Source organism: Urocampus carinirostris, chromosome 3, assembly GCF_059441175.1.
Source record: "Urocampus carinirostris isolate Australia breed hairy pipefish chromosome 3, RoL_Ucar_1.0, whole genome shotgun sequence".
NCBI lineage: Eukaryota > Metazoa > Chordata > Actinopteri > Syngnathiformes > Syngnathidae > Urocampus > Urocampus carinirostris.
The window spans coordinates 60,636,408-60,653,526 of record NC_142351.1 but is presented as its reverse complement, the minus strand read 5'-3'; the positions used below and the strand labels follow the sequence as shown (position 1 = coordinate 60,653,526).

General features: G+C 39.4%; 1 protein-coding gene across 3 annotated transcripts in view; it reads left to right on the top strand.

Annotated features, from left to right (window-relative positions):
• Positions 1 to 3,294: 3,294 nt before the first annotated feature.
• LOC148370296 (dedicator of cytokinesis protein 3-like) overlaps positions 3,295 to 17,119 on the top strand; it is a 136,199-nt gene continuing 122,374 nt past the window's right edge. For all 3 annotated transcript variants that reach the window (XM_088332781.1, XM_088332780.1, XM_088332779.1), the window contains exons 1-2: positions 3,295 to 3,832; positions 16,782 to 16,865. In XM_088332781.1, coding sequence (XP_088188907.1) covers positions 3,796 to 3,832; positions 16,782 to 16,865 — 121 coding nt within the window. In that variant the 5' untranslated portion in view covers positions 3,295 to 3,795. The remainder of the gene's footprint in view (positions 3,833 to 16,781; positions 16,866 to 17,119) is intronic.

The window sequence follows — 17,119 nt, the reverse complement described above, 5'->3', positions numbered from 1 at the left end:
CTACATTTATAACCTACCCTACAAATAATTATCATGGATTACAAGGGATCTTTTCGAAGCACAACACGTTTATTCACAAAGAATGGAGAAAAAAAAGGAATTTTAATGTTTGACATTAAATGAGGTAAAAAATGTTAGCAGTTGAATTAATGTAGATTTACATCCAAATCAACTCGCTAAGTATGTTATGAAAATGCTTAAGAGTTGTAAGCCTTAGCAATAGGCCAGAGCTGAAGCCTTGCAATGGCCGCTGCCGCCTCAATTGCTTCCTGTACCTGACAACAATCCACGGAGCACTTGCTGGTGAACGCCATTTCTTTGCGCTCTTCTGACTTTCCTTTGAGACGGATTTAATTGATGAATTTTGATGTCTCGAGCCTTTAAAGTACTAGCTGTTGTCATGCTTTTTATTTTTTTATTTTTTTTTACCTTCTGCATTTCTCATGGCTTGGGACTGGCACAAGTAGGACACTGGCTTGTGTCTGTTTGAGGCTGTTTTTTTTTTTTTTTTTAGCTATTGCATAGTTATTTGTTCCCCTCTACCCACTTATACCTACCTATCATGTGTGTCTGTCTTTTTGTCAATCTGTTATACATTTCATGTCTGTCACTCCCTCTAGCTGTATATCAATATACGTCTGTCTCTTTGTGTAATGACTGCATTGTTATTGCTGTTCTATGTAAGTCCCGTTCCTAACGTCACTGACCGCCTTTGGTACGACCGGGTGAGTGAGGTTGACCAAGTAGGAGGCGGTGCGTGTGTGGTGAAGAGGATGTTTTCGGAAAACGAGGCTGGAAACACTGTTTGAATTTGTAACTGCTGGTTAGATGTGGTTGCATCCCCCAAAATTATAGAATTAAAAAATATATTTTCCTTGGTTGAGGACAGGATAGGCTAAAATATGCTGAAAAGTGTTAAAGAATCTGAAAAATGCTGCGCGGGAAATACTTCATTACCTTGAAATGGTTCCGTCCATTTGATTCCTAGCTCTGCATCGTCGTATTTCTGTAGTTGTAATGTTGTAGATCAGATCTTACCTCTCAGATAGGACGCACTGTGTTAAATATGGTGAAATTACATCTTAGCCCTTTAGTGTTACCTGTGGTGTTCCACAGGGTTCAGTACTTGGCCAGCTTCTTTTCAGCATTTACATACTTCCATTAGGTGACATTATTCGCAAGTATAACATCAATTTCCATTGCTACGCAGATGACACTCAACTATATCTTCCTATGGAGGAATCTGCCACACTAAACAGTGGAAATTTGGAGGCCTGCCTCGGTGAGATAAAAAAATGGATGTCACTCAACTTCTTGCGCCTTAACTCTGAAAAGACCGAAATGTTAGATATTGGTCCATCTAAATGCAGTGACTTGTTCTCAAAAACTGCTCTGAACATTGACAAATGTAATATCACCCGGAGTGACTCAGTCAAAAATGTAGGTGTCATATTTGACCCTATTCTGTCCTTTCAAACACACGTAAGGAATATTACAAGAACAGCTTTTTTCCATCTTCGCAACATTGCAAAAATTCACACCCCATACTGTCTCAGTCGGATGCGAAGATTATAAATCTTGCGTTTACCTCCCGTCTCGATTACTATAATGCACTGCTCTCCGGTCTCACAAAGTCCAGCATCAAGAGCCTGCAGCTGGTACAAAATGCTGCAGTGAGGCTTTTAACTACGACAAGAAAGTTTTATCATCACCCCGATTTTAACTAACCTGCATTGGCTCCCTGTTAGCTTAAGATTAGAGGATTAGTGATTTTAAGGTTCTGTTGGTATTATACAAAATCATGCATGGACTTGCTCCCTCATATCTTTCAGATTTAATTTCCTTCTATGTTCTGGTCCGGAGCCTTCTCTCTGAAAATACTGGTCTACTAGTGATCCCAAGAGCCAAGAAAAGATCCGCAGGTTCGAGAGCAGTCTCCATTCGGGCCTTGGTGCTGTGGAATGCTCTTCCCCCTGAGATTTGATCTTAAAACACATTTCTATTCTATAGCATTTGAATAACCTATACTTTATGTTGACGATATCTGTGTATAATTTGTTATTGCAACATCCATTGCAGCCTGGTCATCTTGGAAGGGGGGTTACTTCATGTGCAGTTTCTTCATTTTCCTCATGTTGAGGATTCGAGTTTTTCCTTGCCCTCATGTCGGTTTTAGATGAGGGAATGGTGTAATAATAGTCTGTGGTTTGCAATAATCTGTGGTCTGTGCAGCCCTTTGAGACTCTTTGTGATTAAGGGCTATACAAATAAACATGACTTTGCTTGAATTGACTAGTATTGCAGTTTTATTTTTGTAGTATTTTTGTAACATTCCTGCTGTTGTGCTTTAGTATTTCCATAGTAGTCTTTGTACGATAGCTGTAGTATTTTTGTTGTATTCATGTTGTAATATTTCTGCAGAAGTATTTTTGTAGTATGTCTCGTAATATTTACTTAGCATTATTTTTGTATTCTGGTGTTATTGTAGTGGTATTTTTGTAGTATTTCTGTAGAACCATTTTAAAGTATTTCCGTAGTAGTATTTTTGTAGGGTTTCACAAGTATTTTTTCATATCAATGTAATTGTATGATTGTAGTATTTCTGTAATAGTATTTATGTCTTATAGTATTACTGTGAATGAAAACAAAATAATATGTTAGACCCCGCTTTTCAGCACTATCTCTGATGTTTAGTTTTGTACTTGCCCAAGACACACCACAGGAAACGGTGCCCCTACGACCCTACTGGTTAAGGGATCCACCCAGTAATCCTGTAGTATTTTTTTGAGTATTTTTGTTGCTGACACACAAAGGGACAATGGGGACAAAGTTGGCTCACATACAAAGTTTTTATTACTCGTACTTTACTAACGTACAAATAAATAAATTTAATGTTGAGCAATTTTGTTTGGCAGTCTGGATAAAGAAGCTGCACGTGGTAGTTTGCCCGCCTCAAAGGACTGAACCTAAAATTGCCCCTGGATGCGGCCAACAGCAACCAGGACAGTTGCTAGCCATTTGGGTGCCCTAAGCACAAACGCTAAACCTGCAATTAAACAAGGCGGTGAGACCAACTCTCCGTCGTCCGTTTTCTCCATCCCGTGCCACACTAGACTACAGTCCCCATATTTTGATTGGGTGGGCCGGGGGTGCAAGTACAACCGCCCCCCCCATATCCGGGCCTGCTGCACACTCGAAGGAGGGAGGAGGAACTGCAGCTGAGTTCGAGGAGGAGAGAGAAAGCAAGCGCACGTTCGCAACCACTTGACACATCAGTGTTGACAAAACGAGTCACGTGACCCACAGGAAGATGGCGCATCTTACGCTACATCGCAGCCACATTCCTCTTTAAGCAACTAGGACAAATCTCCGTCGCCATCTCCACGCTAATTAGCGTCGTGCCCTCGGCATCCTTTCGGGGCTTTCGCCAATAAAAGCAAATTCCCCCGCTTTCACGAACAAGAACGCCCAACAAGAAGAATTTGAAGAGATACCTGCCCTCGCCTCCAAATTTGGCTGGGATAACACCTTTGTGGAAAGTGCGCGGCGAGTGCGCGTGCGCGCCTTCACACGGAGACCGCATAAGACAGGAAACAATCAGAGAAATAATTACCGAAGAAGGGAAAAACTGCCATCCTTGACGCTCCTTCCCCCCGCCACCATACTGCGCACAGAGAGGCCGAATTCCGGTGGAGATATGTAGTACCAACATCCCTCCTCGTTCTCATCGTCTGTTTCTCCTTCCGTGGTCGACAACACCTGCTGTCATCGACAATGTGGTACACATAACCAAATATGTGGATCCCTACCGAAGAGGAAAAAATCGGAGTTGGTGAGTGAGCACCCTTTATTGTTCATGAGTGACGTTTGTTGTTGTCGCTTTGTTTTTGGGGGGTTGGATGATGAGGTGCACCGTACCGGACGCGTCGTTTTTATTGAACAGTACATAGTACATCCAATGGAAAAACAATATTCACTTAGAATGGCTGCATAGCATGAAGGGGGTCGGGGAGGGGAGGAGGATAATGCGTGGGATGATGCAGCCTCCAGCCCCAGCCACCACCTCGGAGATGAGATCTCAGCGTGCTCAGGTGTTGATGCAATGAATCATACACGAACTGAATCATGCGCCTTGTCGTTTTGATGAGGATGCACCCGTTGTTTTGAGTTTTTCAATATTGTCGTTGGCATCGGCCAATTTTATGTACGTGTAGGATTATGTGAGTGATGGGGGGTGGTCGAGCTGTGTTGCAACAACCACCAGGGGGCACTCAGACCCCAACAGGTGCGAGTAGAAGTCGACCTGTCTTCCTTCTGAAAGGTGCTGGGGTTGAGGGTGGGATGGTCTTTGACTCCCGGACAAAAAGTTCTGAGTTGTTAAATATTTACTAAGATGTGTTTGCTATCAAATTTGAATATTTTTAAGGGAATCTCGAATCATCCATTCATTTTTTTTCATTTCTAACTCACTTTTTTTCTTCCTTCTGCGTAGGTGCTACATTATTATTATGCTTATATTTGTAGTCAATTACTTATTGCATACGTGTCAACCTGTATGCCTTTGCCGTACAAAGCACGTTTATTGTGCATTTTAAGACGTGTACTACGTACAAGAAAATCCGTACAGAAAAACGCAAATTTGTAAATTATGGGTACCATCCGGTAAACACCGACTATCATGCAACGGCAAATCAATCAAGTCTAGCGAGTTCGCCGCGGAAACCTCTATCTCGGTATCTTTTTTTTCGTTGCAAACGAAGTGAGCGATTTGATGCTACTGTGCGCATGCGTCTGCCGCCTGGGGATTTCCCATCATGCATCATTCCGGAAAAAAACCCTGATTATTTTGTATGGGAAAATACGACCGTTTGTACGGGCATGGAGCCGTGGAGGTTGACAGGTATGTTATTGTTTTATTTACTTGACGTCTCAATGCATGCATTCATTTAGTCTTTACATTGTTTCAAATGGTGTTCTGATTTACTGTTGGAAGGCTCTCTTGAGTCTTGACTTGAATCCAGTCAAATCATCAAATAAGCTGGCATTTTGGGAGTTTTCCACTGACATATTTTTTGATTTTATCGTAGTCTGCCGTGATACGCCCCCCTGTTGTGTAAACGATTACAGTCTTGTTCTTTACTCACAAGCCCAACATATTCAGTTTGATTTGTTTTTATTTGTTTTATCATAATAAAAACCTCAATGAAACAGCTCAACTCCAGCGCTGGTATTACCAGTCATGTCGCACAACCCAGATGTTAAACGAAAATGCTTAGGAAGAAAATATCACCCTCCTCCGACAGATAGATACGATAGATAGATTGATCGATAGAAAATTATCTTAATCCTAACCATCTGGCAAAAAAGTTTATTTAAAGTTTATTTTGTTAAATTTTAGCATATTTAAATTGTTTTATTTTCCAGTAAAATGACAAGGTGTGTACCTGAAACGAGCCTCATTTTTCCTTTCAGCAAATGGTAATTTGTTTAGCTCATTTTTGCGGTGGACTTGTGGTATGTTCAAATACCTGACATGATGTGGGAACGTTCATTCATTACTAAAAATAACTCTGGCATCTGAATGTTTGTTTTCAGTTACCGTTATGTTTCAAAATTTTGACATCCAAGTACTGTTTCACATTTTTATTTTCCAAATGAGCTTCACTGAATAAATGCTAACTGTACACAATTTCTTATAGTTTTATGAGTTGATACTGGAATGAAAATCAATTTGCTATTTTTTATTTCAACTCAGCCCAAATTTGGAAGCTACCCAAACTCACCCAACCAAGATATTCTCTTTGTCGGAATAACGATCACTCACCTCAGTGTCCGATTAACTGAACATTGCCACCTGCAAAGTTGGCTCCATTTTATTCAGGCCCCGTTTTTCTCATAGCCAAAATAGAACGGTGTGATTGTACCGGACTGACTCGGTAGATCAATTCTGCATCAAGGACTGAAAGCCAAGTGAGACCTTTTAGAAATTGAGACCTTTAACACAAAGGTCAACAAGTCAAGCCCTTTCTTTGTACATGGCCAATTCACAATAGACACTTTAGGCAACAAGCAGGTCAACAAAACACAGCCCTCCATTTATGAGACCCTGTAAAATGAAAATGAATGTCTTGTAAATTGAATCCATCGAATAGAGCAGCCGTGCCAGTCATGTTGAGTTAAAGCAATCTGCAAGTATATCAAATTAAGATGCAAAGTCATGAAAACTTTCTTTTTCATATTGCAGCTTTGAGAATAACACACACCGCTCACTCCTCAACTCTGAAATGTAAATCTGACCTGGATATTTATCAGTGAATTCATCCAGACTGGGGGTCGGAAAACCTTTTGACTCAAAAAGCCGTAAAAGCAAAAATATTTAAAAATGTATTTTGATGGAGCCACACCGTGTATTTACAGAGAGAACGCTAATCTTTCGGCACATTTTATTTCACTGTGTAATGTTTGATGGTTTGATCTAATCTATAAAATGATAATAATGCCAGAGCCTGTGTCCTATATCACTATAAAAATACCACTTGAAATTTGTCTCTCTCCCGCAGTTACTTTTGTCCAAAACAATGGATTCAAAACAAGGAGCGAGCGAAGTTCTTCTGCAAAAATGTCACAAAATACTGCAAACGAGGATACCAACGTATTTACGTTCAGTGCAGACAGCGATGGGAGCAGAGGAGAAAGAGTGCATGCTCCCGGTATATGGCCCCGCCCAATCATCCTGCTCACCCAATCAAACTGTGCTAGATGCTTTGACAGAGCTTCTGGATACTTAGAGTTTGTTCTGTGGATTTTCATCATATAGTACTCAACAATGAACATATATTGCTTAATTTTGGTCCATTTACAGACAAAACAGGGTATGTTGGTGTGACACCCTGTTTGCAAACTCTAGTTAAAATTGTGTCCTATACATATACCGAACAAAACCCTATTAGAAGTAAGGATTGTCTCAACTTTGTATGTGTGACAATTGCCTTGATATAAAACAATGCATGAGGTAATTGTGGAATAACAATTTGATCTCCGAGCCATATGTACTCATGAAAAGAGCCATTATGACCCTTAAGCCATAAGTTCTTGACCCCTGATCTAGAAATGAAATACAAATTAATACATAGTATTTACCTAAACCTTAAATGTATCTTCATGGGCCTATACCAATTCCTGCACAATTAACACATTATTCTTGAACACCGCTAATTTCCTCAATTCTGAAAAGGTTCTGAAAACGTATATTTTTAAGTTAACATTGTTATTGTCTCGTAGGCATTACCTTAATGGCTGTCAACATTATTTATTTTATCTCGTATCATTTTGTTTTTTTCTTATTTTCCTAAGTGTAAGTAGTGTTAACAAGAATTAAAAGAGGTTTTGGATGTTGGTATCCTTGAATCTTAAGGAAAGTGATTTCCCAAATCAGTCAAATTTTTTAATAGAGAAACTGACAACAAAATTGAATAAATAAATTAAATACTGCTGTAATTTCCGGTTTTGGCTCCCAAGGGCAGTGTTTTGCTCTAATTGCACGAAGTCCCTTTGGGGCGGCAGTAGCTCAGGAGGTAGAGCGATCGTTTTAGGATTAAGGGATCCCAGTTCGAATCCCGGCTTGTCCGTGTTACATGCCGAAGTGTCCTTGGGTAAGACACTGAACCCCTAATACCCCCAATAAGCAGGTTAGCGCCTTACATGGCTGCACAGATCACGGCCGCTATTGGGAAATGTGAAGCACAATGTAAAGCGCTTTGGGAAGTCATCGACTTGAAAAGCGCTATAGAAATGCAGATCATTTCATTTCATCATTAACCTAATTGGTCCTAGGGGCATCACTTCTTGTGGTGAGTTTTGGGCAAGCACAGCCTGACGGCGCCCATCCCTCCACAGGCTGATTTTGGGGGTATGGGTTTTCTCCATCATATCAAACAGATGTTACTGGTTTCCGTGGTTACCAGTGCCAGGATAATCCTGCTGATCTGACTAAAATACATCACCTTCTACATCTGGTCGCCGTTGTTTTTTGGCGTAAAGGGTCATCCCGCTCTGTAAAGATGAGCCAGACATTGTTGTACTCGATCCTAAATCAATGGGGAAAAAAATACTTTTTCTAAAATTTTGTGTCACATCATACAATACAAAATTCAAAAATTGTATAAATGTTTACCTTGTTGTCATAAGATTTTAAGGATAGTTTTTCCTGTTTAAAGACATTTGAAAAAAAAACAACATCCTTAACATGAGCAAAAATGGTAACACACTTTCTACGAGAAAAACTATATTTTCAACCAAAATTAGAAAAACCTGTATTGCATTTTAAACTATTTGCCATGTGCAGTGGTGGACTATTCAGACTATTTATGGTATTTTTCAAAAAAAATAAAATAAAACAAAACCAAGATGTTATGATTAAATATCTGTAAATGCTTTACTTTACAACATGTAAGGTATTTTTACTAATTCTAAATCATAGTATGCAGTTGAATAACAATTTATTGTAGTCAATGAACATTTTTTAGCCGACTTTGTTATCTTTAAGTGTATTCGTTTTGTTTTCACTAATGCAGCTTCTCTGTGTGAGTATTATTCTGTTTAATGTCAATTTTCATCATTTTTTTTTTACAAGTATCTATTGTCTCGATACACGGGTGACTTGTGACATGGGCACAGCGAGAATCGGCATCACGTTAGCTCAAGTTGGCCGTGTTAAGCCAATAGTTACTACCGAACATTTGCAAAATGGAAATAGCAAAAAATATTTTTAACAATTGTCTTCAAACCTATTTCTTACTTTCGGATCATTAACAATCTTTTGTAAAAAAATTGGAGCCTTTGCTTTGTATTAAAAGAATGTAAAGTCTGCCATCACATTGTAGGACATATGTACATGCCAAGCATTTGTCCAAGAATCTTGCCATTACGGCGCAAGACGTGCTTGGTGCTGCCCGTTTAGGTCCTTTAACCATCTCTTTTTATCATAGGTATTGGAACAGTCAATATTAACTAATGGATAAAACTAAAACAATTCATAATTAAGTCAATCAGGCCTGAAGAATAAAACTCACATCACTGTGTGGTGTTAAAATCGAAAGCAAAACCTACATTTTCAGATTTCTTGTTTTTTTGGAACAATTATTACATAATCCTGAGCACTCAAAGCGCAGCTGAATTTAAATGCTACCTTTTGAAAACAAAATGCTTAATTTTGACTTTGCCCGTTTGCATCACACTGAGAGGTATTTGTTTTTTAACCTTTACCCAGACGAACGAGGCAATCAACACATTCTTATTTGCAAAGTGAACCCGTCTGCAGATAGCAACGTAAAACAAAGTAAAAACAAGGACAGACAACAAATGGCATTATGTGGTATTTGTGGTTTACCATTAATACAATATTGTTATGATTGAGTGGATTTTTCTTACAGGGTTATTACATTGCAGTGCTTGAGGGTAGACTATATAAAAGTTCAACCCAAACTCATTGGAAAAACTGACAAAAGCTGTTTAACTTACTATTTTGCCTATTGGAATGGTGAATGTGGGTTGGTTGTATGCACAGATTGCAGAGAGCCAAAATAGAGCGATGGATGGAGTCTTGCCACTTGCTAGTGAGGGTTTTATAGATGGACACGGGCCAGTGAATTTCTCTGAATGACTGAAGAGAGGACCAATTTTGTATGTTGAGGCATAAACATGCTAATTGGATACTAAAAGTTGGGGTACTTGAGTCTCTGGGACGACTTTACATAGCTTAGCATCAGGGGCAATTTGAGGTTCAGAGCTTTTTGGGGTGCTGGGCACCCAGAGTGTCTGGCTGGTTGAAAAAAAAATGCAATTTTGCTTAAAGTGATTTAGAATCTTTCAACACTTTTGGGGCGGCAGTAGCTTAGGAGGTAGAGCGCTCGTCCTGGGATCAAGGGATCCCCGTTCGAATCCTGGCTTGTCCCTGTTACGTGTCCTTGGGTAAGACGCTGAACCCCTAATACCCCGAATAAGCAGGTTAGTGTCTTACATGGCTGCAATACAAGGCCGCATTTGGGAAATGTGGAACACATTGTAAAGCGCTTTGGGAAGTCATTGACTTGAAAAGCGCTATATAAATGCAGATAATTTCCTTTTCCTTTTCATTCAACACTGTTCAAGAGTGTCACTTCCCATTTGTGAACATCACATTACACTTTTTGGTTAGCAGAAACATTATTACTACGACATGCCAGTTTTTACACATGTCTTTCTTTTTAAATTAAATAAAATGTACAATTTACATTACTAAAATGAGGTACAATATCTGTTGATTATATCAAAATCGTGGTGAAATAGTTGTTTGACATAACCACTGCATAACTTTCACCATAATACACCGTAATACACAATACACCGGAGCCTTCACAGGCTCTGCTGCTATGCCGCAAGAGACACTAGCCGAGTAAAAAAGGAGCGGGGACGGGGGTGAGCGGTGCTAGTAATCAAATGGACTGAACCATTTAAATGCAGTGAAGAATTTCTGATGCTGCGTTGTTCACATTTTTCTTAATTTAGCGTTTTTCCTCATATTGAAGCATTACCTTTCTTTTATTAAGAAAAATAGTTTTCAAAAATGCTATATTACTTGGGGGTGCTTGGGTTGCAGTTGGGGATGCTTGAGCACCCCCAAAAACGGGCTGGTTACGCCCATGCTTATCACGTTTTGCTATAATATGCGAAATTTAGAAAGTGCTCTCATTTCCTCAAGCTAAACATGAAATTATATAAAATTACAGTAATATGTCCATGCCAATTTGCACTTCATCAAAAGAAAGCATTATTGTTTTCATGTAATGACGTGATTCAGAGCTAGCGCTTTTGTTGTTCAATTGGACCCAATGCTGGTGCATTGTTGTCACCTGATTTTGTTATTAAATGTTTCTAAGATGAACTTAAAATTTGACAAACAATACTATTGTCTTAGTGTTGGTGTCAGGAGTATAGTTCTTTGCTTTGCATATATTTGTTTTGCAATTCCACTCTTGGCCTCTCAGACACCGTTATCGGTATGTCTAACCACTCTAAGGTTAACAACAAATTTGTTGTCGGCCTTTCTAAAGCAGATTTGCGCTTAATATGATGTGCTGAATCAAGGGCTGGAGTGGGCCCCTTTTTCAGCTCATGAGTTTAAACCCAAAGATGGCCTACTTAGCTATGGAGGAGGAATTTGAATGAATAGACTCTTATGATGTGTTTTTATTGGGAGGAAATTCAGGTATGTGTTGATAAGTTAACAAAAACACTTTATCATTTTAATTCAAATGACAATTATATAAAGATTCTGGTATACACTCACTAGTCACTTTATTAGGTACACATGTACAGCTTCTCATTAACACTCAAATTCTAAACAGCAAATCACATGGCGGCAATTCAGCAATGGATGTTCAGCTGGCAAATCTGTGCCAAATGTGTGATGCCATCATGCCAATATGGACCCAACTCTCTGAGGAATGCCTCCAGGACCTCTATACCACAAATAATTGAGGCAGTTCTGAATGCAAAAGAGGGTCCAACCCGTTACTAGCATGATGTGAAAAATGGCCGGTGAGTGTAGATGAATGAGTAAGGTTAAATGGTGCAAGTGACAGATACACGTTTAAATGATCTTTTGTCATCCAGCCAGCCCAAACTCGACCTTGACATTAGTTGGCCCTTGGGGAAATATACTGTTCTTCCCAATTAGTCACTGTTGCATTTGCTGAATCTTAAAACCACATTGGTTTTGCTCAGTCAAGATAGGTTTTCGAGATACGGCCACATGTTTTGTTCTCCATTTTTATTCACCTATACGCGTGTGTGGAGCATTTCAGAATAAGTCCTGCAGTTTGAACAATGGTAACACAATATGCGATTTACTGTGCATTCACTTACCTCTATCAATGTCCACCATTTAATTTACAGTAATTGTTTTCATCGTTATTCAAGATATATTGTCGGATAAATATTTTTTTTCCCTTATAAACCGTATGAGGATGATATGTACTGACAAAAATGAGCTGGTAATGCCACGCAAATAAAATCAGTTACTTCACACAGTCTGATCTCTTTTTTTCGAATAAACTTAGCACAGAAACCTGACTTCATGGAGAGAAATGGATGCGATTTCCTGATTTGGCAAGTAAAAAAATGGGCCTAAATCAATTGTTGGAATGTGGACAACATTCACGAAGTAAAACATTGACGACTAGTGCAATGAATTAGAACGAACATGAATGAAAACAGGAAATTATGCAAACCCAGCTTGTTTTTCGCTGAACGATAGAATCTTCTAAGGCTCCCCGTGGTCAAATATTACACATTGGGGCCTCAAGAAGATAATCGTTTTTGATAACGTGCGTGGAAACAAGCAAAGGGGGTTATTTCTAAAGGATGGGTTTCCAAGAAGGTTGCTATTTCATCGTTACTGTTGACCCAAATGTGTGTTTTAGTAAATGGTACAAGATTATCCTTTAACAATACAGGATATGGTATCTAATACACTTTTGACATACTGTAAACGTGAACATGCAACTCATTGGACATTGTTTTGCTCATTTGCTTCTTTCTCGGTTTAGCAGGTTTGCATTTTGCCTTTTCTGGTCACGTTCGAGGTTTTTAACTGCTTGCAGCCCCCGAGTTTTCTTAAGAAAGAATCTTGAAACAAGAATCTTTAAAGACAACCTCCCCAACGCCGATCCCCCCAAAGCCATTTTCTCCATCAATCTATTTTTTGTACTTTGTGCACTGTCACACACTGCTCGCATGTTTACCGCATTTTTACAACCATGGGGTTGCACTGTGGTTAAAAGCCGCAGTTTCCATAGCTGTTTTTATTTCTCTGTTTAACACATAGGTCTACACAGGGCTGTCCGCTCGATAGGGCGCTGGTACCCTCTGCTGCGTCCGCCTTGCGCCAACACAGACACGCATACAAGTGTGCATATATAAAATGAGAGCGGGAACAAAACTGAGCTTGGTTGTGGTTTATTTAGGTATTAATTAAAAAGTAAAACACACAGACTAGAACTTGTCGGAGTTCATTTTTTAGCTTCCTCCACTTGCGAACCATCGATTCATTAATCTTCAAATTGCTTCCTGCTGCTTGTATTCCATGTTCTTCCGCGTAGAAATCAACACACTGTGACGGACAAACGACTTGTTCCGCTTCCTGTAGCACAATAACTTTCACATTGCTCAATACAATATGGCCTCTTCTTCTCCTTCTTCTCCTTATCTTTCTTCTCCTTCTCCTTCTCTTTCTTCTCCTTCTCCTTCTCCTCAGGGTTTAAGGAAGGTTGGCATCCAGCTCTTTGGCACATTACAGTCCCGATCACAACGTCATTGTCACTGTTTAATTTCTCAAATCCTGTTAAAAAGTCCAATACAATTCAAAAAATGTAAAAGAATCCTCTGTTCCCATTGTCCGAGTCCAGCAATCTTTTCATTGTAAATTCCATTACTTCTCCTCCACCATCCTTTTTTTCAATTACTCCCTCTGAACAATACTCTATGGTGTTAGCATTCATGAGTACTTCCATAAACAATAGACGCATTGCGCGTGACATGCCGCGTCCTCTTCTGCACAATCGGGACACGTGTCGCTTTCACACAGGAGATACATAGGTGTTGCAGGAGATCGCATACAAGTCACATTTTGTTAGAAATGTGAAAGATCTCACAAAAAACAGAATTTCACCCAACAATTTTATAAGTCTCAAGAATGGGCGAGCAGCCAACCCTAAGGCCACCAAGCTGGTCTACATCTGCCACTTTGCATCACACACAGGCCGCGCCGCACAATTTGAAGAAAATCTGACACATTTTTATGCACCTTATTGTTGGTTGTGAAAATAGGGTTAGCTTCAAAGTTGCGCATTATAAATGAAATACAGTACTAGTGTATGGCCTGATACTGGAAGCGGCTACAGTGAAAAGAATGCTGCGGTTTGTCGCTGGTCTGTTGCTATAGTAACCCTCGCAGAGGAACTGAGCGCTTGTTACACTGAAACAAGCAGGAGAGCTGAGCCAGAGCCCCTCCTTATCGTCCTCCCCCTCACTAGGTCCCATGGCTGGTTCATCAGCATAATGATTCACAGTGAGCGGACCTTCAAGGGCCACCCTTTGTGGGTTTTAACACTGTCAACTGAGCTCTGTCATTATTAAACAAGTTTGTCTCGGTCATCGAAGCCTGTCCACTTGGCCGGATTACGCAACATGCTGGCTTCGTTCTGTTACTTTGCTACGTCGGAACTCGTTTCCTCAAGAAAAACGTGCCCTTAATTTGGGTCGGAATCATTTTATGGGCTAACACGGCATAATGTTGCACATCACAATCGGCCTACGGGAAGCATATGCAAATGCATTTCTTTTCTACATATTATTAAGCTGCATTTAAACCTCCCTGCATGTGTGGGCTCCAAACTGCTAGCTCAGTTAATTAAGTAAATACTGTTCGTATTACATCCCGTTTAAAAATTAATTAGTCATTTAAATTGACAGCACACTTCAGGGGTGAGGTCTGTTTGTGCCTTTAACGTCTCTTTAACACTCAGTGTTTCTCAACTGGTGGGTCAGGACCCAAAAACTGGTTGCTTACTTGTTTTTAGTGGGTCGTGAGCCTTTTCCTTGGCAAAATGATACTAAGAAGAAGAAAAAAAACGAGCTTCAATTAAATTTTAACTCATTCTATGCCAGACGTCTCCCTCTCTCTGCCGGCCAATCTTTGCCATTTTTGAAGGCCTAGAGACAATTTAGTTTTGTAGCTATATAGACATGAAACCTATCAAAAGAAACAATCAACCCTCATGTTTCATTAGAAACAAAGTATGTTTATAGCTTTTACTATCGTTTAGTAAACAACCGTTAAACATTGCTTAGTTTCTTGAAAATACTCTAATCCAAGAAAACTTCTGAGAAAAACAGCGTTCTTGTAAAAGATGCATTTCAAACATAACTCTCACTTTGGGGCTATTTTTGCATTTGTGATACCTCCAATAACAATGCTTTCCATTTACACAAGGGCACTTTGCTTGCAAAATAACATTTTATTGCAAGAACACTTAACTTATGTCCGAACGATGCATGAACTTTGCAAGAAGTTTTCAGCACCAATGTTTCTGGGGATGTGATCACACGGTATGGGTGACCAAGCGGACAGTGCAGACAAGCACGAATCGTTATCCTCTCCTGCCCGATGATGAGGAGGGGACTTTGTCATCTTTGTAGAAAGAAAAAAGCTTGAAGCGTTAAATGTCAGTACTTATCCATGTATTTAATACTCCTACCACACCGCTTCTCTACACCTATACACGCCATACAGCTTTCCCCAAACACTTCAATCACTGGATACAGGAAGCAATCACTAAGAAGAGGGGGCTTCCTCGATGTGTGAAAGAAGATCTGATAAGAGCCACTGCTGCCATCTAATGGTTATTTTTCATACTGAAAAATTCCCATAGGCTTGATGCTTAGTGATGAGCTGCACCAAACCTTTGATGATTGTATTTTTTTATGGATAAAAAAAATATATATTTTTATGTCTTGGCACGGACAATGCTTCTGAAAACGTATTCATACGTTATGGCACTAGACGAGTTAACAGTAGATGGGGATCACATCTTATTTTATAGTGATTTGGTTAGTTTTATTTCCTTTTTCTGCCCATTAAAAAGGGTCCGAAGAAAGTTAGTGATAAAGGGAAACAAAAATGGAAAACAGTGAACTCAACGATTGTGTCAAAGAAGGAAACTGGTGTGTGTCTCTTATTGAATCCCTGCTGGAGATTACAGTATGGATATTTTTTTTATGTTTTTAGCTTTTTACCAGTATTTTAATCTATATTAACTACATAGTTCAGTAAGTATTGATGTTTAGGGACACACTTTATTACTGTAGGCAATGTTGTATGTGAGTATATATGGCACTTGAAGTCATTTTCTGCACCGATTCCAGAGCTGCAATGGCATCCTCTGTGGATCTATTTGAGCGTTATGCAAATCGGTACAGATCAAAGTCTGCAGGGAGAAAGTGCCTCAATGATTTTCTGATGAGTCTCTAAAATACATCATGAGAGGCCCAAAGGTAATCATTTGGGCTTATCATTGGAGACCTCTTGGAGAATGTTTGAGGCGGAGCAAAAGGGATCTTCCAAATTTCATTTTGTGTGGTTTTGATAAGTAAATTATTTATGTTTGTTTGGATATTTTTATGCTGCTTGTTTACAATAAGGAGAAAAACATATTTTTTAACACCTGCAAAGGACATTGCTTAGGATGCCAGAATGATTTTGACTATTATTGTGCACTGGCATTCCTTATGTTGGCTCATACTGTGCTATTCTGACTATACGGTAATGCAAAGTTTACTTCACGGTTACTATTGGCCAATCATGTTAGTGTTCTTTGATATCCACACTCTGATCTGATCTGCTTTTGTAACTTAAGAGATTTAATAAAAAGAAGGTGTACTTGGAAATTTTTCATCCGAAGGATTTTTGTACTGTCCTCTCTTTTTCTCATCCCAAGCTTGACATTCATTGGTGTCTTCTTTCCTTGTTTTTAGTGTCTACTATATCAAGTTTCATAAAAACAAAAAGGAAGGGGTTGGTTTTGGTGATATGACACTGTTTATGACAGGTGGGACTGGCTGTACCCCAACTCGTCTGGGGACTGGAGCATTCTCCTGAAGCATCTGACACATTGCCAGCAGGAAACAATAAAGGCCCATTTCTTCTATGTCATTATTTATTTTTCTCCTTCTGTTTTTAACAGTAATCTGCAACTTCCGCTCACCGATATGTCAGGCCCTGGTCCTGGAGATCGGAGAGACCGTCCAGATTCTGGAGAAGAGTGACGGTAAACTGTTTCTCGTGTGCTTGTGAAAAACTTTGCTCCAAATGGCTTCTTTATTTGGACCTTTGACATTCACTAGGCCTGTTTTGTGGATACTTTGAGGGAACCAATATAAAAAAAAAAAAAATCATACTTTGCTTTCATCACACTGTAAAATATTTTTTTTAAGCGGCTTTATGTATAGTAAATGTGGAGCCCCGAATCTAGCGGTTAGTGTAGATTTTTGAAACATTCCGGGACAAAAACACTGTCAGAAA